Raw genomic sequence first — 25,337 nt, 5'->3', positions numbered from 1 at the left:
CAAGAAAATGATGTACATAATATCCTCCAATCTCCCCAGTGGTTCCTTCTCAAAGTCTTTGCTGGACTGTCCTCATCTTTCCCACTTGTAAATGCTATAGAGATGCTGGGCTTGATCCTTGAATCTTTTCTGATTTCTTAGGTGGTCATCTCAAATTCAACCTGTGTAGAATTAAATTCTTCATCTCACCCCGCCCCTGCTCTTCATTTCTCTTCATTTCTCAGTTTTTAGTAGATGTCAACTGGATTCTCTCAGTTGCCCTAACACTTAGCATCATCGTGAACTCCTTTGTCTCTGCCTTGCTGTATCTACCTTTAAATATGTATAAAACTCATAACTACTTACACACCATGACCATGTCTACTGTTAGCATCTAGCCCGAGGCATCATTTCTTACAAGATTATTGAAATAGCTTCTTTATTGGTCTCCCTGTCTTCACTCTTGTCTCATGACTGATAGGTCTGCACAGAACAGCCAATGGTGACTCTTTCATAGTGTAAGTCCATTCATGCCCTCTCCTTGCTCTAGACTCACTAATAGCTCCCATGTTACTTAAAATAAGCCCCAAGTTCCCTTCATAGCCTCATCCTCTGTGATACCTCTAAATCTCTCTAATCCCACCTCCTACTGTGATACTGTGACTTTTTTTGATATTGTGATTTTTAATAAAAAATTACATTTTTTATTAACTTTTTATTAAACTCAAGTTTCTGACACAGAGTTCTTAAAACTTTTGGAATTTTCTAAGTGATGAGAGCAGTAAAGGTGCTTTTGTTATGTTAATGAGTCGACTTTTGGACTGTAACTAACGATGGGAGCTGGTCACCATTGGAACTAACCAGGTGGTTAGAGAGATGGAACTTTCAGTCCCACCTCCAACAGGGGAGAGGAGAGAGGCTAAAGATTTAGTTCCATCACAATGACCAATGATTTAATTAGTCATGTCCATGTAGTGAAGCCTCCATAAAAACCCAAAAGGACAGGTTTAGAGAGCTTCTGGGTTGGTGAACATATGGAGATTTGGGAAGACAGTGTGTGTTTAGGGCATGGAAGCTTTGCACTCTTTTTCTATACCTTGCCCTATGCCATCTATTCCATCTGGCTATTCCGGAGTGATTTGTTTTTATAATGAATTATTGATATAGTAAGTAATATATTTCCTTGAATTCTGTGAACCCCTAGCAAATTAATTGAACCTGAGGAGAGGGTCATTGGAACCACGGATCTACAGCCTGAGTCGGTAGCCCAAGAGACAATCTGGATTTGTCATTGTCATCTGAAGTGGAGGAGGGGGAGAATAGTCTCATGGAACTGAACCCATGCAATCTGATGCTATCTTCAGGTAGAATTGAGTTGAATTGTAGGACACCCAGCATAGAACACCCAGCTGGTGTCACAGAATTGCTTGGTGTGGAATCATCACCACCCCCACTACCAACCTATGTCCCCGAAATAGGGTACAGAAACTTCATCTACCATTTCCCCTTCTGTCATTCCCTTCATTCAGCCCTACTGGTCTGTTGGCTCTTCTTAGAGCATAGGAGCTCCTTGTTTCAGGACTTTTTCATGACTTCTCCTTCCATCGGGAGCTCTTTTTTCCTAGGCATCCTCATGGCTTACTCCCTCATTTTATTAAGGTGTCTTCTTCAGTGGTGACTTCCCTGACCACTCCCGCTGCCTCCTGATCACTCTCTTTCTCCTTAACCTGAATATTTTTCTTCATGTCATCCATACAGCTATTTTTTATTGACCAACAGGGACTTAATTTGGTGTGTTCAGTGCTGTGTTTCTGGGTTTTAAAAAAGTGCCTGGCACATGATTATTTGTTTAAAAAATCCTACTTACTCAGGGACAATCACTGCTAATGCCAGAGGACACATCTTTCCTGTGTTTTTATAGTTGAATATGCACAGAGAACTTTTTTAAACAAAATATATATGTTCATGCTTTTCATGTTTCATTCTAGAGTTTTTCACTAAATTATATATGAACATCTTCCGTATTTTCTGCAATAACTTTTTAGATGGTTATAAAGCATCCTATGTATGGATAATTAGTTTAAATATTTCTTATTGAATAATTTATTTCCAGATTTTTACCATCATGAACAAAATTTTGGTGAACACCCTTACAAATTCAAAGATATATATAATTTTCTCAGAATAAACTTCTAAAAGTAAATTTTTCTCTCAAGCTGCCCTATGTTTTGCCATTTATATTCCTATTAGCAGCTTTGAGAGTAACTTTCTCACTGTGTTCACTAACATTAACAGTTCTTTCTCTTGCCAAATAGCCAAGTTTTGTTTTTTATTTAAATATTAATAAAGTTAATTTTTGTGTGTTCTGACGCATTTGCATCATTTCTTTTTCATATTTTTATTTCCATCCTTAGCCCACTTTTAAATTGAGCACATTTTGGGGGTGTGTGGGTGGTTCCGTCAGTTGGGCATCCAACTCTTTTTTTTTTTTTTAATGTTTATTTTTCTTTTTGACAGAGACGGAGACAGAGCATGAGCAGGGGAGGGGCAAAGAGAGAGGGAGATACAGAATGGGAAGCAGGCTCCAGGCTCTGAGCTGTCAGCACAGAGCCTGACGCCAGGCTCGAACTCACAGACTGTGAGATCGTGACCTGAGCCGAAGTCAGACGCTCAACCGACTGAGCCACCCAGGCACCCCTACAACTCTTGATTTCAACTCAGGTTGTGATCTCCCAATTTGTGACATGGAGCCCCATGTCAGGCTCTGCCCTGACAGCATGGAACCTGCTTGGGATGCTCTCTCTCTCTGTCTTTCTCTCCATCTTCTCTTTCTCTCTTCCCCTCCCCAGCTCATGCTCTCTCTCTCAACATAAAAAATAAACATTAAAAAAACTGAACATTTTTGTTGGAAACAATCGACTTTCTCACTGATTTCTTAGGGCTCTTAATCTATTAAGCGTTGGTGATTTTTTTTTCCCCAATTAACCATAGAGGGAGGATTGAAGAAGCTGGACAGATGGACAAGAGGGTGGAAAGAGAGAAGGCACCTAAACTGAAGGGGCATTCTTGCCTTTGCGTCTTTCTTGAGTGCCAGCCCCACATTCCTAACTTCCTATGGCATAATCACCTGGTATCCTAAACTGTGTGGCTAAAACTCATTGTATTCTCGTCTCCTCCCACGAGACCTCTTCCTATTGACTTCTCTATTTGTATTCATGCTCTGCTCTTCTCTCCACTTCTCAGGTCAGAAACTCTTAGTCAAGTTTCTCAGTCTTTTTTTTCCCTTTCTTATTACCAGTTTAGACCATCAGCACTTTGCATGTTGGCATCTTGCGGTGGGTTCACTTTCTTTCTACTCTTCCTGCTCTGGTCTGTCTTGCACACCTGCACAAAATTAATCATTGTGAAGCCTGACTCTATGCCATTGCTTTGCTAAAAGTCCCTTTACTGTTTCTCCATTATTTAATGAATACCTTATAGTGAGTGGCATCAGATGTCTTCTGTGACCAGAAATCAACTGCTTTTCTGTTTATTGCTCACTCCCTGACTTTGTGGTCCAGTTTGACCAGGCATGCTCTGGCCTGCTGCAGTGCCTGTAAGTCATGCTGATCTGTCTCAGGTATTCTTGTTCACCTGCATTTGCCTATTATTACTAAAAAAAATTTTTTTAATGTTTATTTATTTTTGAGAGAGAACCAGAGCACAAGTGAGTGAGGGGCAGACAGAGAGGGAAACACAAAATCCAAAGCAGGCTTCAGGCTGTCAGCACAGAGCCCAATGCAGGCCTTGAACTCATGAACGGTGAGATCATGACCTGAACCAAAGTTGGACACTTAACCAACTGAGCCATCCAGGTGCTCCTCCTGTATTTGCCTATTAAACCATTCTCATCTTTCAAGGCTCAGATCAAATACTATTTCTTTTTGAAATCTTCCTTGGTCAGACAGTCCTAAGGGATTCCTTCCTCTTTCAAACTTTCCTAATAATCGATTTCTTTGTCTTTGATAAGAAGTTGTTTTACTGACTTGTTATTTTTTTCTGTTTTATTTACTTTCATGGATTATAAACTCCTTGATGCCCAAAATTTTTTGTCTTGTTTATCTCTCTTGCTACAGCATCTAGCACTTAGGCCTTGCACATAGTAAGTGCTTAGTAAACTTTATTCAATAATAATAGTGAAATGTGAACAGCTCAGAAATCATATTAGAACCCTACTTGAAAGGCTAACAATTAAATGTCATTCTTCTAACCCCTCTTTACATCAGCCAGGATTGACAAAACTGGATTTTGTTCCTTTCTTTATATCTGGTTGTTTACATATGGGACTGAACTGGAATGAAATTGTAAAGTTGGAAAAGATTGCCTTTGGTTTTTCTCTACCCCCTTACTTGTTTTCAGGTAAAGCCAGACTTTGTTCTACCTTCTTGACTTCAAAATGTACTTACTAAACCTGGTTACCATTCTTCAGAGAATAGTTTTCCAATTTGGCTGCACATTGGACTCACTGGCGAGCTTTGAAATTTCTGAAGCTCAGCCCTCACCCAGACCAAAGAAAACTAATCATGGGTATAAGTATAGGCATCATTGTCTTTTTTACAACTTACCAGGTGACCCCACTGTGCAGCCAAGTTTGAGGACCACTATAATATGGACTGTGTTCTCAAATCTTCATGTATGTCAGAAGCACCTGGGGAACATGATAAAAACAGGTCCAGACTCAACCACCTTCAGCAAGCTCAGTCCTTTGTACCTTTATGAGCTCTCCGGGGTATTTTGATTCATGCCAATGTGTGAGAACACCTGCTCTAGCTAAACATTGCCTCTCCCAGGTAAGACCAGACAGCCTAATTAAAAATCCCTGGGTTTATTCACAAGGTCCTGGGGCATGATGGTGGGAATTTCATAAAGCCTCTTTTCAGAACATATCAGTTTACATGATGAAAATGCGTTTACAGACCTTGCTTTGTTCATAATATCATTTCCTGACTGTCTGATGGATATTTATTCATAGATTTAAACTATTTTCATCTTGGTTGTGAAACTTTTAGTGCAAATGAAGTCACTTATTTTTTAGAGCAAGATGACATGTACTGTTTTCTGTCTAAACAAAACAAAACACAACGAAAAACTGAAGAATGTGTAATATCCACCTGTAGGATAAATGCAAGGTATACTACTTCTCTGTCTGTAGACACGTGACTGTCTCTGGAGTGGGTGGCAAATAATTCTGTAATGTTGGATGCTATTTCTGTTAGAGCTTAAGGTGGGATACTGTACAGAGAATTTGAGTTTCCTTTGTTCACGGATAAAAATAGACTCAAAAGACTGTCCTTAGCACTGGAAAAAGGAGGTATGAGTTTGAGACTATTATTACCTGTATTGTCCATCTGAATGCTTCCAAAGCTCAGAAAACTGAACTCCTATCTTTTTTTTTTTTTTTTGAACAGATACTGTAGGAACTGTTCATTTTTCACATTGTCAGTTAGAATTCATTTCCACTCAGATTCATCAGGCACATTACATTTCTCTTTTTTAAAATATTTTTTAATTCTAGGTCATGTGCTCTTTAAAGTTTCTTCCACTGCAAAAAGGCTAGGATTCTGATCCATCGGGTTCTCAACTTGAAATAATCATGCTTTTGTCTCCAAATATGGCACTCTTAGCAGGGATATCTCTGCATAGGATGAGCACGTCTGCTCTACTTTTGATTTCCCATTTATTTCCCCAAATAGGCTTTGCATTTTGAAAGGTTTCATAGCAACTGAGTACCTGGGCCATTATCTCTGACATAGAGTAGGTGTGTAGCCTGTAGAAATGTATGTATAATATATATTGATCTTAGTTAACAAGAAAATAAATATTTCAAGCTTTTTAATCCTTTGTGAAAGTTTCAAAGGCCCACAAAAGGAAATGGATATAGTTAATACAAGTGACATACAGTTCTCTAATTGTTTTTTGTTTTTACTTTACTCCCCATTTGTGGTTATTGCTCAGGAAATTTTTTTACTCCTTAGTGAAGTAATGAAAGACTGCATTTTCACCTCTTGTAAGACATTATTTCATAAAGTGACTACATCAGATATACTAGCATATCTCAGAATTCATATAAAAATGTAAGGTATAGCAGAGGGGTTAGATGAGCAAAATATTCCTTTGGCTTGACAACTAAAGAAATCTATAATTGGAGTGTGCTTATAACTTTTTGCCTGTGGCATTCTTTTGTATTGTCATTTTTTAACACATGATATGATACATGTTTATTCTTTCTTCCCCACTTTCCTTAGAAAATGGAAGCACTGATTTAGAATAATGCCAATTGTGTGGGTTGTAAGTATATTTGTTGGGCAGCAGAGGGCACTATGGAGCAAACAGAGACGGTAGGAAAAGAAAGGTTTTGTTTTGTTTTTAATTTTTTTTAATGTTTATTCATTTTCGAGAGAGAGAGACACAGCGCGAGTGGGGGGAGGGACAGAGAGAGATGGAGACACAGAATCTGAAGCAGCCTCCAGGCTCTGATCTGTCAGCACAGCACACGGGGCTCAAACACATAAACAGTAAGATCATGACCTGAGCCAAAGTCGGATGCTTAACCCACTGAGCCACCCACGCGGCCCAAAAAGAAATGTTTTTGATAAATTCAAGTATCCTGGCTTATGTTGATTATTGGTGGTTGTCTTGAATTATCAAATTACATGCCCAAGTCCCTGTTTCATTGAAAGAACCTACACATGCATATGTAGATAGGGAAAATAGGCAAATAATAAAGATGAGATTTTTCCTGTGTGTCAAGTATTTTGTTTTAGAAGAGGGCCAGGATGAAGAAACAGATTTCTTTTTACAACTGAGGTGTAATTCACATACCATAAAATTCACTCATTTAAAGTATACAGCTCAGTGAGTTTTATCATACTCACAAGATTGTGTAATTATTACCACTATCTAATTCCAGAGCATTCAATTACTTCAAAGAGCCCTATTCTACACCTGAAACTAATATTACACTGTGTGTTAACTAACTGGAATTTAAATAAAAATGTGAGGAAAAAAAACAGAAAAAGAATCCTGTACCCATTGGTACTTACTCCCTATTCCCTTCTCCCCCTAGCAACTACAAGGGCTACTTTCTGTTCTTTGGATTTGCCTGTTCTGGATGGTTCATATGATTGGAATCACACAATGCGTGGCCTTTTGTTTCTGGCTTCTTTCACTTAGCATAACGTTTTCAAGTTTGCCATATTGAAGCATGCTTCAATACTTCATTCCTTTTTTATAGCAGAAAAAGTTTCCATTGTATTTATATACAGAATTTTGTTTATTCATTTGTTGATGGACATTTAGGTTTTTTTACACTTTTGACCGTTATGAATAATATTGCTAGAAAGATTTGTGTGCAATTTTTGGTGTGAACATATGTCTTCGCTTCTATTAGGTATATACCCACCAGTAGAATTTCTGGTTCCTAGATTAACTATTGAATTTTTCAGTAGCTCTCAAACTGTTTTCCATAGTGGCTCTACCATGTTACATTCCAACCAACAATGTATGCGGGTTCCAATCTCTCTATACCTTCACCAACTCTTGTTATTATCTGTCTTTTTGATTATAGCAAGGCTAGTGGGTGTGAGGTGGCATTTTATTGTGGTTTGATTTGCACTTCCAAGAAGTAAAGTCTTCTAAACATTTCAGATTCAAGCATTTTATTTCAAAACTATAGTCTACCTTGCTATACAGTTCTGAACATACCTTCCTTTTGTCCTCTGGGGAGTTAGTTTGTTTGGCTATAATTGAATGAATTTAAATAGTGTTTTCTCTTCCCTCTCCCTCCCCCTTCCTTCCTCCCACCTTCTTCTCTCCCCCTTTCCATCCAACCCTTCCTTCCTTTCTTCTGACCAGATGCTGACAAAGCTGCTTTCCTCATGGGCATTAACTCTTCTGAGTTGGTGAAGGGCTTGGTCCATCCTAGAATCAAAGTTGGTAATGAATATGTTACTAGAGGTCAAACTGTAGAACAGGTAAGGTGACATTTCCAGAGCATTATGACTCTATGATCTTGTAATAATTGTATACATATTGTAATTGTTATTTTTCAGCTTCTGATATTGTCTGCAACAAGAGCTTCTATAAAAAAGCAAGTAAGAGCTACTGTGATGAGTATTCGGGATGTTTTCACTTGTGATGCATACCACAGTAAATGGTCTTGTGTTAAGAATCTTTCCAGATTCTTAGTATACGGTTTGACAGTTTTCCTGTAGGTAACAAGTCTCTTGGTAGAAGTAGGCAAGCCCTTTACTTGTGATCAACGTCTTTCTTGTCCAGCTCAAGAAGCTTTCAAAGCCATTAATTTCCAATATGAACAAAACTGGTAAATTGGCACCCCTCACCTATTTGGAATATTGACTCTTTAGAGTAACAGACACATTAGTTGAGAAAGGGTTTTAAAATATAGGCTGAAGTTAGTACTTGAAGGAGGGGTGTTGAGAGCAGAAATGAGAGATGGAAGGTCATGTAGGTTTTGTTGTGCATCCAGGAGAATCTTTTAATGATAGAATAACAAGTACTCTCAGGACTGCTGATCCGGAGGCTTTGTCAGAATGCAGTAAGTGTTCCCAGGGCTGCCGGGTAATGAGACCATCTAAGTATGCCAGTGCATTTTAAAATAAAAATTTACATCTATAACGCCTGTTAGTCAATATGCGATACCATGCTGCAGTAACACATAAGCACTGAAATCTCAGTGACAGCAAAATAAACATTTATTTCTGACACCAAGTCCAGTACAGATTGGATGGCCTTCTTCCGCATTGTAGTTAGGCCACCTGGAACACCTGGCCTCCAGAGTTGCCACGCAGGGGGGAAAGATGGTTTGTGGAGAGACTGCACCCACCTTAACTGTTTGGGGCAGTGATCACACTTTCACTAATCGTCCCTTGGTGAAAATGAGTCAAATTATCCCCTTAGCTACAGGTATGGTAGCTTCCTGGAAAAAGAGAATGGTATGATCACACATAGTATGGATGAAGCACTTGCAGGCATTGATTCCTTCTCTTCTGGCAACAATACTCGGAGGTAAATAGAGGAATACTTAGGTTTTCCCGGTTGGAGATTCTGAGGCTTAGGGAACATAAGTAACACTGCAAAGGACACACAGCTCATCTCCAGGTGACATTTAGACTGTCTTACTTTACATACATTTTGAATCTGAAAATGAGATAGACAAATGTACAAATTTGTGATAGAAGACAGTTAATCTGATGACAATAAACTCTATTTTTGGCATATTAAAGCATCTGGAGTGACTATGTTATCTAAAACCTTTCCACAATTTCCTTGCTTAGTTTACTCTATAAATCAATAATTCTACCTCTATCATAATACTATACTGAAACAATTAGTCTCCATTTTTGTTCTCCCTCATCACTGGAGCTCCTTGAGGCCATGGACTGCGATGAATTCATTTTAGTACCCTTGGCATCTAGCACAGTGCTCTCCAAGCAGTAGGTGCTCTGTACACATTAATAAACTAAATATTGAGCTGAACTTGAACCATGATCAGCAGGACAAGTAGTTGAACTCTTTGTCATAGTGAAGTTAAGGGCGTTTGGCAGTTTCTTGCTTTTTAACACATTTACCACAACATGCATGCATGATGTGCTATGATTATAGAACAGGGACTCGCTCTGTATAAAACTAATGAGCCCAGAGGAGCACTGAAATCAAACCTTCTGCTCTTTAATACCGTGTTCTCAGGAACTGAGTTACCACCAGCCTTCACTATAATAGAACCAGTGAAGCAAGCTAATGTATTATTATCCAACATAAAAAAAAACAAAAAACAAAAAACCACTCCTCATCTTCCGTCCTCTCTCTGTTTCTCTTTCTCTTGCTCCTGGAGAGAGAGTAGGGAACGCACCCTGTAAGGCTTTTCTTTTCTTAGGGATTTTACTGACTTTATAGAGACAATTGCCACTGCTAAGAATAGAGATGTATATGTTCTGTTGATGACAATTGCAAAAGATGGCAGAAATTCTTGCAGTGTTAACACTTACAAAATTTGCTTCCAGCTCTGATGCTGACTAACTCTGGGAACTTGGTCAAATATCTTCACCTCTCTGAGCACCCAGAAAAGAGGCTGAATCCCTCTGTGTCTCAGGGGAGGGGTGACTGGCATCTGAATGGGATGGTCCTTCAGATGTGAGCATGTCTGACACATGGTAGGGGTTTTGCATTCCGGCTTCCAGGTGCTGAATGCCAGTAGCACAGTCATGACGGCAGCTGAAAAATGCCCTCTCAAGTTTCAAATGCGTTCTTTCTTCAGGGGCAGGTACCATCCCAAATCGGGAGCCACCACACATGATTATTCAGAACTAAGGTCCTTTAGATCTAGTATTTTATGATTCCATGAGAGTTCTAACTATACCTCTTAGAAATAAGTTGTTTTAATTTTATATTTTAATTTATTAAACAATTTTTTTAACATTTATTTTTGAGAGAGAGAGAGAGAGAGACAGAGAGACAGAGCACGAGTGGGGGAGGGGCAGAGAGGAAAAGACACAGAATCGCAAGCAGGCTCCAGGCTCTGAGCTGTCAGCACAGAGCCCCACATGGGTCTCGAACTCACAGATTGCGAGATCATGACCTGAGCTGAAGTCGGGCACTTAACCGAGTGAGCCACGCAGGTGCCCCAGTTGTTTTAATTTTTAAGAGTTTAATAATGATTTAAAAATCACAATAATCAGTAACTACTGACTATGTGCTGAGTGCTTTGTATGGATATCCCATTCAATTGAACAGCAAGCCTGCAAAATTGATCTTATTTATATTTCCCTTTTTATAGTCAAAGATGGTGAACCTTACAAAAATTAACTCTTCAAGGTAATGTAGCTAGTAAATCCTGGAGTGAAGATGAGGAAGTAGTAAGAGTGGAAAGGAAACAGGAGAGTGGGAACCAACATTTATTGGATAGCAAATGCCAAATGTTGTGTTACATACATTAACATCCTCCGTCTCATTGAGTCTCTCCCAACAACTCTGGCAGATGCATATTTTAATATTAATAAGTTAATGTTTAATAAATTAATAAAAATCATATTTTAATATTTAAAAAGACAGGGATCAAAGTGGCCACAAATGTGGCTATTTGACTCCATTTCTTTTTGGTAGTTTTTGTTCTATCCTGTGATACTGCTCCTCAGTGATCAAAGTCTTCTGCGAGGTTATTTGAAAAAGAGCTAAGGAATGAGTTCATGTAGTCCCTGAAAAGTGGAAGTGTAGGTCCTGCTGTGTAATTCCTCTTTATTGGATAGAAAAGGATGAAAATGATTAATTATTGAGCAGTATCTTGGCTTATTGGTTTCATTGAGCAGACGCCATATCGTCTAATTCCTCCCTTGACTACATCTTCAGGCTTTCTTCCTGTTTCTTCACTACTCTCCACCCCTGGCCAGTTTCTCTCCCACTCCCATTTCCGAACATTTAGGGAATTAAAAAGGGGTGAGCAAGTTCATCATGTTCTTTTTAAAGTTTCAATGCGACTGCTGTAGACAGAGAGTGATTTCCTCAGTGCTCCAGAGGATAAAACCCTTCTTGGTGCTTTATCTGTGCGGGTGTGCTCTTGATGCCAATAATAAAAAACAGTGATGCCATCCGGCTTATGGATCACTGTGGAAATGACTCAAGATAACTGATCAGAGAGTGGGTGGCTCATAACTAAATCACCAGCAGACACCAACAGGCTCCTGCTGCGTGCTCTCTCCTGGGCAGCTGAAGGATGGATGGGTTAGGCCTATTTTAAATGTTAAGTGCTCGGAGCCCATTCTGCTTCCAGGCTTGGAGACCATCCGGCTGAAATTCACTCCTACCTGGGGTCTATCAGAAACCTGTTACTATCGCAGCACTTTCGCATCATGGAAGTAGGGTCTGCATTTACACACCATCAGTGGGCACTGAGGTTGGAGCTCTCCCCAATAGGTTACGTTAGAGCCTTTGCCACACACCTCCAGGGAGGGGAAATGCAGCCTGAGTTTTCCAGTAGGAGAACCTGAGTCAGATTGATGCGCTAAATCGCCATTCTCCCTACAGGGAGTTGAGAGCAACCCTGGGAACTGATAGAATAAAGAACGTGGAAGCTGAGCCTAGAAAGAACCTTCAAGAACATTATTCAGGGGAAGATACTGGAGTCCAGAGAGAGTAGGTCACTTGCCAAAGGCTACAAAATTTCTTAGCAGCAGCAGGTAAGGGCTAGGCATTCCAGACTCCTAGCCTACTCTACCAGTGTTTTCCAAACTTTATGGTGCACAGGGGTCAGTGGAGGATTGTGTTAGAGTGCCAGTTCAGATTCATAGGTCTGAGACCAGATGCAGAGTTGCTGAGAGCTGGCATCTTTAACATGCTTCCGGGTGGTGCTGATGCTGCAGGTCTTAGGACCACACTTCAAATAGCAAGGCTTTCAAATGCATTACCACTCTACCCCCTGGGGAGTTGGTCCTTTGCTAATAGAAACATTTCTCTCACAGGAATGCCTGGTAAGGAGGCACTAGGCTGGCTTGCCTCTGTTTCCTCCCCCTTGCTTCCTTCTCCCTTTCTTCTCATTGTATTACATTTCTCCTCCTGTATCATCTCAGCGGCACGCTAGAACCACAGAAAGTCAATAAATAGATCCCAATTTTGCTAGAAGGTGGCTGCTGATAGAAAATGCCCAGGATTAAAATGGACACTGCTGGCAGATGTGAAGCCCTTTCAATGTGCTTTCCAGGTGATCTATGCTGTTGGTGCCCTGTCCAAGTCAATATATGAAAGGATGTTTAAGTGGCTGGTGGCACAGATCAACAGGGTGCTGGATGCCAGGCTGTCAAGGCAATTCTTCATTGGCATTCTTGACATCACTGGTTTTGAAATCCTTGATGTAAGTATATCTGGTTAAAATGAAGCCAGTGCGTATTTATGAGGAGGTTAGAAAATGTGAATTGAACATCAGAAAATGGAGTCAAAGCATGATGAGTTTCATTTGCTGAAAACTTGAGAGCCACTCTGGTTGGAGAAGAGCTATTTTTAATATTAATAAATGACAATAGTTATAATTAGTATTAAAAATTCAGCCTTAAATAAAGGTAACTAGAAATAGAAGAGCCTTTTACGATTTTAAATTTTGATATCATTGTGTGTCATCTTATTGTCATAATGTTTAGTTTGCAGGTGTATTTTAAGGAGGTAAGGATTTAATTGAGGATTTGTTACTTACTGGGTCTATTTGCCATCATCTGATTGCGGTTATGATATTCTCTGTACATTTTTCCAAGTGGACCTCAATTTTATTTTATTTTTTTATTGAGGTATATTAGACAATTAAAAAACATATGTTTAAGGCATACAACGTGGTGACGTGGCACACATGTGCATTGTGAAATAAAGTCAAGTTAATTAATATAGCCATCATCTGGGATAGTTACCATTTGTTCAATTTTTCTTTTATCTCTTCTTCTCACCTAATCACATTTTCGAAGTATAACAGCCTGGAGCAACTTTGCATTAATTTTACCAATGAAAAATTACAACAGCTCTTTAATCAGCACATGTTTGTTCTGGAGCAAGAGGAATACAGGAAAGAAGGCATTGGCTGGGTGCCCTTCGACTTCGGTCTGGATTTACAAGCCTGCATAGATCTCGTTGAGAAGGTAATGCATGTTTTTCTCCTCGTTCATTTTCATTTAAGGAGAATGGTCCCTGTTTGCCGTATCGATCCATATCAGGACTCGGGCTCTGTCAGAGGATGGGAAGAAGGGCAGGAGAGCTCTGCGCAGTTTCTCTTAATGGGCTTTGTGTGCAGCACCCGTGGCAACCTAACTCAACCCTCGTGTCAGTTGCCCTCCTCCATCATCTCCCGCGCAGATTGTCGGGACGCATTTGCTGCTTATGCATGGCCTCCACTGTTAATGCGTGAGCAAACTTGTCGAGATTAAAAATGGTCATGCTCTTGACTGGAAAAACACAGAGCTGAAAATATGAGCACTGTAGGGCCTGGCTGATTAATATAAGGTGAATGAGTAAACCCAAAGCAGCTTAACGAAATTTGGCAAATTAGCATGCAAACAAACAACTGTCATAAATCCTCAAGGCCACTACCTTGCAGGATGTAGTTTGTTCATTTAATTGGACAAGTACCAGTTAGTTTAAGTAATTTATGACAATACTTCATGGCTTATTAGTAAATTAGCTGCAGTGTATGGTTTCTGAATTCAGTGATGTTCCCATACTCTGAAATCTTTCCATGTGCTCTGGGAAAGATTAACTGAGTTTGCCTGGGGAATTAAGTATAAAGTTTTCTGTGGCTTTGTCCATGGCAGCATGCGTGGCGGCATGTCTTGCTATGACCGTGGATTGCAGTGAGTTCTGGAGCCAGGTCTGGGAAGGCCAAGGCCTACTGCTTTCAGTGTTCTGCACGCTCTCTTTAGCTAAGCTGTTGGCATCTGATTCTCAAAGACCCTGTCAGGAAGGAGATAGGGTGACTGACCTCTCACAGTCTTTGTGGGCCTCAGGTTTTATCGACCAGTGTCCCATCAACCTTATTTATTAGGCTTTAGATGAAACTACATCTTCCTTGAAAATAGCCATTATTCCTAACAGGAATGGATGTCACATTGATTTTGTTTATTTTATAACCAGTGAACTTCGTCAGGGGAGGACAGGTTGATTAAAAAAATAATAACAATGATAATGACCCGACCTCTGAGCTGATCAAAATAATAATAATAATAATGATAATAATAATGGCCCACCCATGATGTAGTAAATGTTTGCTGGCGCTATTAAAGCTGTTTTCTGATTTCACTTCTGATGAGAAATGAAACTAAAGAACTGGACCTCCTCAGAGGGACAGATTCAGCTTTTGGCAATTGTCACCTGTAATATCTACTTACTCTGATTATGGCGAGATAACCACTTTCAGGCAGGAATGTGGGACATAGACATTATTCAGGTCTGGTTAGGTCTGTGAACATTACTGATTTTTTAGTTGATATGAAGCTCATTGTCTCATTTATTCCGGTCTCAGTTATTCTAAATAACACACTAGCAACATGGATGTAATTTCCTGTTGCATTTTCTACTGATACAATAAGATGAGAAAAAAAAAAAAACCCTGACCAGATGATAGAAGGATAAGATAAGTCTTTGGCTTCCTACGAATGATTTCAAAGGTGTTCAGGTCAGGCAAATGAGGAATACGAAAATCTTTCTTGAAATTATTCTATGTTTTGAAAAGACCCATTGAGCTGGTTCAGGCTCCGTGAAGAAAATTTGTTGTAAATATTAATGTTGCACCAAACTTCTTGAAATAGAATAAATCGTGAGAAGTTTTCAAAATTCAAGAGAACTGAGATAAATCAACATGTACAAAATATCTTATAGCATGCATCTGTGTGTGCATAAAAGGAAGGGGGATTTTCAGACTTAAAAGTTTCAAATTTTTGTGTTTACCAAAAAGTTTGTCAAACTAAAAAGAATGTATTTCAACCCCATCTTTAATTGTTAACTTGGTCACCAAGCATACAGTGACCTCCTCTGTGTGTGTGTGTGTGTGTGTGTGTGTGTATGCAGTGAACAAATATATACAGTGAACAAATCTATTATAGGATTAGCTCACATTTCTTTTATTACCTGAAATATTCTAGTGTGTTTAGAACTAAAACATCAATAATTTTCATATTAAAGTATTAACATATATGACTACATATTATTTATGGTTTTGCATAGGTACTGGTAAACAGATTCTATTATTCTTAAGACAAATACATCCAAAACTATACATTTAAAATCTTCTTGCCCCTACATTGTAGTCACCTTGAGAGACTACATCCATTTTCCAATAGTTCAGCCCTTTTGCAAAAAGTTCCTCATAGGATTGGGATTTGAATAAGGTTTTAGAATATTACCAGCTGTGAGAGAAAATTAGCTGCAGTACTGATCATTGTACCTGTTTGTAAGTCCAAGCTGTATTACCTAGCTTGGTCATGTTTGTTTTAGTTTTTCTTGTTTTTTTCTTTTTTTAATCTTATTTGTTTCACTGGGCCTGAATAAATTTTTGTTGTTTCTCTACAGTGATTACAGTGATACAGTTTCTAAAATATTTTAAATCCTGGTTGCATCTTGGCAATATGTGTTGTTGCCTCCCAAGTGGGATTCTTTGGGTATGCTAAGTCTGATTTTATTATTATAGAACGAATCACATTAATATCTAGCTATCTCTTGTACACCCATGAGTATTTCCTTGAAACAAGTAACTCTAAGCTCTCTGTTACAACTCTTTCTGCCTGGCTACTGCCCACAGCAAAGCAGTCCACATCCCAGAGCTCAAATCTGGATGTTTTAGTGTTCACCTGTCAGTCAATTATGTAACAGAAATTTGCTGGGGACCTACATTTAGTCACCTTGGAACCTACTGTACTAAGGGTTGTGAAAAATGCAAACCAGAGGCATCATCCTGTCACTGAAGGAACTTAGGGTATCATCATTGGAAAGGCATCTTCCTAAGACTAAAACTTTGACTTTTTTGTTTTAATTAAACAAGTAAATTTATTTAACAACTACTTGCTTTGATCACTTCCTTGTTACCTTGCTGGTGAGGGAGGGATTGCTGCCCTGGGTTATAGAGATGGCTGAACATAGGACACCTGACCCTGGACAGGTGAGTTTGACAATAGCTTACTGGTCACATACACTCAGACTGAAGAGGAAGGACACTGCATGCCAGGCAGGGTTACACAGTGGTTGCACTATTGACAGAGTGAATAAGAGGGGCTGTGGGAGGCAGGCTTTATAGTAATAATAGGGTGCGGTGACTATCACTTCTCAAGGGAGGATGCGATTGGCTTGTTTGAATAATTCCAAGGGCTGGCAGGGATCTGAAACCCATCACTCAAGGATAAGCAGGCATTGTGTCTAGTCCCATGATTAGGACACTAGTTTGGCTAGTGGACCTCACTCACGGAGCAAAATGGAGAGGGGAACTTGCGATTAGGTCATCTGAAGCCCTCCCAGGCACACATATCAGGGCACACATAATGTTGGTCCTTAATTTCAGGCCCAATACCACACCACTGTAGAGAAGACTTTGAAGTAAGTCCTGTGGAAAACTTAAGCACTTGTTATAAGTAGCACTTGCCCTTAGGAAGTGTGCAGTCAAGCAGGAGATTTGTAAGTCTAATCAGTGTGAAAATATGTCTCAGTATAAATGCAGGAAAGGCACAAAGGCCCACAGAACTCCGAAGCACAGGAGTCCCCTCTGCCTGTGGGAATCTTGGAAGGCCAGGTAGGAAAGGGTATAAAATCTCAGCTGAATCTTAAGAAATGATTGTGATTTGGGGCACCTGGGTGGCTCAGTCTGTTGAGCATCTGACTTCGGCTCAGGTCATGATCTCACGGTTCGTGGGTTCGAGCCCCGCATTGGGCTTCGTGCTGACAGCTCAGAGCCTGGAGCCTGCTTCAGATTCTGTGTCTCCCTTTCTCTCTGCTCCTCCCCTGCTCACACTCTGTCTCTCTCCCTCTCTCAAAAATAAACATTAAAAAAATTTTTTTAATAAAAAAAAGAAATGATTATGATTTTAGCAGGTGAAGAGAGGAGGACAGTGAGCAGGTAAGGGACTAGCAAGACCAAAGGTAGAGAGGTAACTAAACAAAGGCCACATTCTGAAATTTTCAGTAGTCTAGTAGAGCATAGAACACACAGAAGGAAGTAGCTGGAAGAAAAAAAAGGAGGGTCAGCTTGTGAAGAGACTTGAAGTAATTTATACCTTATATTTTGGCAGCGGGGAGCCAGAGAGGGCTTCTGCGCTGGGAACAGAGCAGTCAGAGTTGCTCACGTTTGTTCTGTGGGTTTGTGTTTGATGTCTGGAATCGGAGGAAAGGCTAAGGTTAAGGCAGTTGGGGACAGCAGCACAGGTGAGAAGTAAAGAGGTCCTGAATCAGGACAACAGAAATGCAAATAGCAAGTAAGTGACAGACATAAAAGGAAGGAAGACCGGATTGATAATATTTGAAGAGGGAGAGGTGAGAACACTAATGTTCGGAGTCAGGGCAACTGACTCAGACCATTTAGTGTGCAATATAGGACATGTGATGCCACAGGGCAGCACATAATTACTTTTTTCCCTGACCTATTTGGAAATTAATTTACCGGAGGGCCTCATATTTATTAGAAGTTTTACACCTCCTGAGCACTGGAAAAATGGAGAAGACCCTGACGAAACAGTGTTTTTCCCCCTCAGTGGTTAGGCTGTTATATTTTGAGCTATGACATGTACTTGCTTAACATAAAGCTTCCATTCATCCAAAAATGGAAGTTGGCTTTATTAGATTCCCAGCAGAATGGCAGTCCTCATGGACAGAAGGTGACTGTTTGAGATGGGGACTGTCCCCCTTGTGAGGCATTGCCACAACCCTGCTGTTAACAGACACCATTGCAGGAGATGCTTAAATTTTTAAATGATTCAGTCCAGTTTTCACTGAGGGTTGACCACATGCGTGGTAGGAAAATCTGTGTGCAAGATAGAATCCATGCCTCCAAAAGCTCACACCAGTGAATTGACTATTTAGTTTATCAGATTCTCCCTCCCCCTCCTCCTCCACCTCCTCCATGTTACGTACTTTGCCAAGAACCCACAAGGTCAGTGGTGCCAGGAGCAAAATGGGTGTCAGTTTCTATTAGACTAGTTTGCTGTCACTTAGAACACTTCACATAATTACTCACTGCATCATTCCCCACCTAGATGTTTGGGAGGAACGAAGATGTCCCAGAACTCTTCAGTACAAGAATTAGTAGTGAAATTGTTAATTACGTTTCCTGTAAAGTGCAGGTTTCAAGTCTATGAAAACATACACAAGATGTAGAAAACCACAGTCTGTATATTACAACAGTAGACTCAGGTGGATCAAAAATACGATCTTTAAATATCTGATGATCCACTACCTAGAAGCATTTGTATGGCTCAGGGAGAGCAATTTAGAACAAATTGTAAACTACAAACAAATTTCCTTTTAATATGTCACCCATCCAGAGCCTTGTCTCGGAGTTGGTGTGTTCTCTCTCCATGAAAACATTTAAGCATAAGCTAACCAGCTGTTTAGAAAGAAATTACGAAGGGAATTCAAGGAACTTTTAGGTGGGTTAGACCAGACTTTTAATGTCTTTCCCAAACCTGAGAGTCTATGCTTCTTAGGTATAAAGTATTGGTAGGAAATCATGCAATCTATGCCTGTTGGGCCCAGGGGTCATGTTCTGTCTCAGCATTCTTATGACATCTTCTGCATACCTTTTGTCTGCTTTCTTGTACTCACATGCATATATTTATTTTGTCTTCTTGGTGAGATGCTCTGGAGCCAGAACCCACGTATAACCCAAAACATCTGGTACAGTGATTTATTCATAGAAGGCACTGCAAAAATATTTGTGGGGAGTAGACTAACGAATATACAAATACACTAATAGATATGCAAATATGAGAATCCTTGATTTTCCTTCCAAAACCTGCTTTTCTCTATATGTATGTACCTTATTTTGGTTCATGGCAGCATCCATTGCCCATTTTCTCAAGCCAAAAACCTGGTCATCGTTCTCTTTCTATCAAACCCCACGTTCTATCCACCAGCAGCAGACCTTGCTCTGCTTTTGAGCTATGTCATCTTTCAATGACTTCTGACCACCTCTAACACTATCGCTAATCTGGACAGGGGTCAGTAAACTGTGGCCTTGTGGGCCAAATCTAGCCTGTGACCTGTTTTTGTAAATAAAGTTTTAATAAAACATCGTCACACCCATTTTATTTACATGTTGCCACTTGCCGCTTTCAGGGCTAAAGTTGCTGAGTGGACGGCAGAAGTGTAATGGGGACCACGTGGCCCACAAAGTCTAACATACTTAATACCTGGCCTTTTAAAGAAAAAGTTTGCTGACAGGGGTCATCGGGTTTTCTACCACATATTCTTTTTTGTTGTTGTTTTTGTTTTTGCAACCCTTTAAAAATGTAGAAACTCTTATTGGCTCACTGGGTCTCCAATACAGGCCATGAGCAGGATTTGGGCAACAGGCTCTACTTTGCCAATGCTGTTCTAAACAAATGATCTTTTTAAAGCAAACATCAAATCACATGACTTTCTGTTAAAAATCTACAAAGACCTCGGGGCGCCTGGGTGGCGCAGTCGGTTAAGCGTCCGACTTCAGTCAGGTCACGATCTTGCGGTCTGTGAGTTCGAGCCCCGCGTCAGGCTCTGGGCTGATGGCTCAGAGCCTGGAGCCTGTTTCTGATTCTGTGTCTCCCTCTCTCTCTGCCCCTCCCCCGTTCATGCTCTGTCTCTCTCTGTCCCCAAAATAAACAAACGTTAAAAAAAAAAATTTAAAAAAAATCTAGAAAGACCTCCCATTACACTTAAAATCCAAATGTCTTAGTATGGCCTGGACGGCCCTTGGGATCCAATACTGCTTACCTCTCTGACTTTATCTCATACCATATGCTCCATCTCACTACCTTAGTTCTGTCCACTCTTGCCTCTGGCAGGACCTCAAACTTGCCAAGTGTGCTCCTGCCTCAGGGCCTTTGCACTCATCATTTGTCTGCCAAGAATACTTATACACAGATCTTAGGGTTTGCTTTTCTCATTTAGGTCAGAGGATTTTGCTTGACTATCCCACTAAAATAGCTCCCAGTCAGTCCCCTAGTCACTGTTGATTTCTTTACTTTGCATGATTTCTTCAGAACACTAATGGGAAACTAAATTATTTATTCTTTGTTTACTTGACTAGTATCTTTCTACTCCATTAGAATGTAATCAGTCTGAGGACAGGCACTTTGTGTATGTGGCTAATGGCTACATTGCCAGCTCCTACTGGTACCCAGCACTTGGTAGGTATTTAATAAATATTTGTTGAATGGATGATTGACTAGTTATGTATAGTGAATATTCTTTCCCTTTGTCAAGTGATTAGGTTCCTGGAATAAGAATTTACTTGAGTTCCCACCCCCTTTGAAGATACTGTTTCCTGGTGTTTTCTACATCTGCTGTTCATATGTATCTCCAACAGCCAATGGGCATCTTTTCCATCCTTGAAGAGGAATGTATGTTTCCTCAGGCTACAGATGTGACTTTCAAGACCAAACTTTTTGACAACCATTTTGGGAAGTCGGTTCATTTTCAGAAGCCCAAGCCTGATAATAAGAGATATGAAGCTCACTTTGAACTTGTCCATTATGCAGGAGTGGTAAGTTACTTCTAGACCCTCAGCCCTGAATTTTCCTGACTCAGGCTCAAATGCATTCAGTCAAAATCCCTAGATAATATATAAGTAAAATTTAGATTAAATGAAGAGATGAACAACAACAACAAAAAAATCTCCGTTCCAGAAAAAAAGTTGGTGTAGCCTTTTAGCATTTAGGAAATGAAATACCCATACTATAATAGTATTCCATGTGCACAAAGGTTAGAAATTTCAAAATAGACCCTGTCATCCCAGCTCAAAGTAAGACAGCTTCAGAAAGTCATGGAGATCATCAAAGTTATGGGTTTTTTCATATTTGTCCTTCCTTTTAACTTAACATTGTGTGAATGAGTGATTTCAACTGATCTTTTTATTGAAGTTTTTTAATTTTTTTATTCTCTCATAGAGACATATTCACTGTAAAGTAATGGCCTCCAAACTATGGCCAACAAAGGTTTCCAATGACTCTCGCTGCCTCTCCTCATTTCCCTACTGGTGTGTGTTGCCCCTTTTTTTCTGCTTTTCTGCTTATGGTCAGTGATTCCGGATGGAACAGAAAGATAATTGATGAAGGATAAAATAATACTTCAGCCTGAAAGTGACCTGCCAAGTGTACATAAATGTGCTTGTAATTGTCTTCTTTCAAATCCTTGAATATTAATTATAATGATATTTACAGTAAAATATCATTATAATTGCTAATTTTTTTGAATATTCAGTGTGTGTCAGAGACAATTGAATTTTTTCATCTATTCTTGCCTAGGAAGGAGAGCTGATGTGAATTGTTTCTACTGGAAATACAATTTAATTCTTTCTCCCTCTCCTTCCCTAGCTGTCTCTCTCCCTTCCCTCCCCTTCTCTTCCTTTCTTTCTACAATGTAAATGGTAAAGCCTAAGAATCTCTTTGGGTTGCACAATGGAACTCCTGGAGTATTATTCAGTATTGTTACCTCAAACTAATTTAAAGTTAAAGGACCTATACAATTTATGATTTTTTTAAAGGAATGCACAGGTTGCTATGTTAATTTATGCACTCTCTTCTTTCGTTACCTGAACTGCATGCCTTTCCAAAGGTGCCTTATAACATTAGTGGCTGGCTTGAAAAGAACAAAGACCTTCTAAATGAAACAGTGGTGGCTGTATTTCAGAAGTCATCAAATAGACTGCTGGCAAACCTTTTTGAAAATCACATGAGTACTGACAGGGGTGAGTTGAACAATCTTCCCTAATTTTTTAGCTTTAGAATGGAACCCATGGCTGCCTCAGCACTTATAAAAATCCTTGCTTCTTTCCTGTGATATCTGTGTCTGCTCCCTGTGGTCTGAGTCATCCCCTCTTATTAGCCTTTCTGTCCTCAGGCTGGTGGTTCTTCAGGGAAATGGTGCTTTAAGATGGATGTATTTCAAGGAAGCTGCTCTACTCTGCTTTTATCTTCTACTCAACCCAGCTGCAAAGAGGGAGCAGCAAACCATATTTTGATAAATGATTTTGGGGAAATAACAAGCCTCTTTAATCTATATTCCCCAAATATCTTGGATTTCTCCTTCACAGTGCTTTTATATTATAGTAATTTGGGATTATTATAAGCTTCATGAGGGCAGGGATTAGGTCTGATTTATTTAATTGTAGCCTCAAGCGTGTAGCAAATGCCTGTTTAGCAGACACTCCATAAATATTTATAGGCCAACAAATAACTAATCTTGTTTAGTACTTTGTAATTTACAAAGCACTTTTATATATTATCTTACTCAGTCCATGCCATGACACTTTCAGATACAGAGAGAGGAAAATGGCTTCTTACCTTACAGAAACAAGTACAGAAGAGTCAAGGAGAATCCCCAATTTCACATATCTGTTAAAAGATAAACTAAAGCATGTTAAAATTTTTGAGCATTTATTTGAACACAAGTTAATTCAAATGGGGTTGTGTCAAACCCTCAGTGTTTAAGACTTTTCCACCAGCAGGAGCTCAGGGAGATACTTTATAGAGAAAACGTAGAAGCAAAGTAAGGAAGTTATTGACTGGTTGTAGTTTAAAGCCTAGTTGACTGTGATTGGTTGTCCTTAGCAGTTTGATTTTAGGGCATGTACAAGCTTAGATTATGGCTTGCTAATATAGGCCACTACAGAGTCTGAGCCACATCAGTCTAATGGCCCCTTGTTTAGTTAACTTAACACTAGTAAATTCAAAGCCAAGGTAGGAAGCAGAACTTCTGCTTCCTGGCCTGGTGCCTATACCACTCTCACTGTCTTCCAGAAAAAAAAACAGAGAGATGTACAAGCTACATGTATTTAGGACCTAATTCAGACTTTTGCACAATGATACAAAGGATTTGAAGATACTGAGCCCACATTGCTAACATCAGCCACACAACTGGATTAATGCTAGCTACAAAGGGGAGCTCTCCATGATTCATAGCAAAAGTCACAGATTGGAAGGCCCCGAGCAGAGCCTTGTCTTCACATGGTTTGTTTGGTCCACATTGGTTAAAACCAAAAAATCAGAAGTTTCCATGTACACAGTTGGGTTTCCTTTTGTCTTCAAAAAGTGGAAAACATGGGAAAAGAGAAAAACTGGCCAGCCTAGATTCAGATACCCTTGTGGCAATGGGTGAGGTGTATCAGCTCTTCTTTAAGGGATGTATGCTCTCATTCCCTAACCTTCTCACTGCCCTGCTGTCTCACACCCAGCTTCAAGTTAATTCCTGGCCCCATCAGGCTGATTTGGGACTCCTGATTGACACGGTCAAGAAATGGAGAGAGAATTTGGCACTTCCTGGCTTCATCAGCACATGATGACATAATTCAGGAGCGAGCCTGAAATCCTGTTGGCCTGCCTTGAGAAGAGGTTGAGAAATGAAAGCTATTGTATTTGGACCCTGATAATCTTCAGGCAGCACATTTGCCTGATTCTAATGGTTTCTAAAGTGCCCCTGAGCAGTCAGTTAGTGACTCCTAAGCTTACAGCTCCCAAATGGGTCATTCTCTGAACATAAGAGATCAGGCAGCGGTTCAGGCAGAGAATCAGAGAGGAAATCATCTTCTAACTCTTCAGAGCGTGTGCTGTGTCCTTTGGAAGAGAAAAGAAGAACTATCTAGAATGTCTGTTTTGGGGTGATTTTTCAAGAACCTCCTGAAAATACTTGCCTGCATGTTTCTTATTCATCCAAACATTAAATTACCCATAATAACCATACTTTCTTCTGGGACTCCAAGTACTTTAAACCAAAGTTGTAATTTAAAAAAAAAATTAATAATGGAAGGTAGTAGTATTCTCTTTTCATAGATGGAGAAGCTAATGTACAAAGAAGTCAAGTGATTCATTTGGAGGGCCTGGGACATGTCAGTAGGACATTAGTGATTAGGTTTTAGGACATCTGCTCCAGCACAGGTACTACTCAGGCACAGGGAAGATTTTGTTTTTCATGTTGGCAGCTGGCCCATTTTTTCCAGATTGCCTAGGGATTTTGCGCTTGTTGTTGCTGTACATCTTTGTGAGTTAGCACTACACAAATGTTTGTAAAGCAATTTGGCTTAGCATAGATTCTTTTGCTACAAGAAAATGGAAATAGATGGTTTTTTATAAATTATAAACGTGATGCATGGTGTTGCCAAAAACACAGACTATATGGAAAAATAAAAAGAGAAATGTAAAAGTTACCTATAATTTCATCTAGAGTGGTAGCAATTGCTAACATTTTGGCCTACACTCCTCCCAATATTTTTTATGTATATAGTCACTAATAATACAACTACACTGAAAACCATGTATAGATACCGAGGATCATAACACGCGAACTGTAACCTACTTTTTCTCTTAAAATAACTCCTAGAAATCCTTCTATGCCAGTAATATGGATCCACATCATCATTTTAAAAGGTCACAGTGTTTCATTGTATACACACACACACACACACTCTCTCTCTCTCTCTCTCTCATAATTTAATCAGCCAATCCATTGATAGACATTTGTTGATAATTTAATTTTCTGCTTTGTTTTTTTGCAGTAACTAAACAATGCTGCAGCAAGTTTCTTCACACAGTTGCCTATTTCCTTAAGGAAGAGCACTAGAAATAGACATTTGTGTTGAGACAAATATTTCTAAAGCTTTTGAT

General features: G+C 39.6%; 1 protein-coding gene across 1 annotated transcript in view; it reads left to right on the top strand.

The window, feature by feature from the left end:
* MYH15 (myosin heavy chain 15) overlaps positions 1–25,337 on the top strand; it is a 147,284-nt gene that overhangs the window by 30,073 nt on the left and 91,874 nt on the right. Inside the window, exons 12-16 of the mRNA XM_053220806.1 lie at positions 7,873–7,991; positions 12,731–12,880; positions 13,479–13,649; positions 21,047–21,223; positions 22,294–22,426. Coding sequence (XP_053076781.1) covers positions 7,873–7,991; positions 12,731–12,880; positions 13,479–13,649; positions 21,047–21,223; positions 22,294–22,426 — 750 coding nt within the window. The remainder of the gene's footprint in view (positions 1–7,872; positions 7,992–12,730; positions 12,881–13,478; positions 13,650–21,046; positions 21,224–22,293; positions 22,427–25,337) is intronic.

This window comes from Acinonyx jubatus, chromosome C2 (genome assembly GCF_027475565.1).
Source record: "Acinonyx jubatus isolate Ajub_Pintada_27869175 chromosome C2, VMU_Ajub_asm_v1.0, whole genome shotgun sequence".
NCBI lineage: Eukaryota > Metazoa > Chordata > Mammalia > Carnivora > Felidae > Acinonyx > Acinonyx jubatus.
Note: the sequence above shows the minus strand (reverse complement) of the source record. Positions and strands in the feature narration are given on the sequence as shown.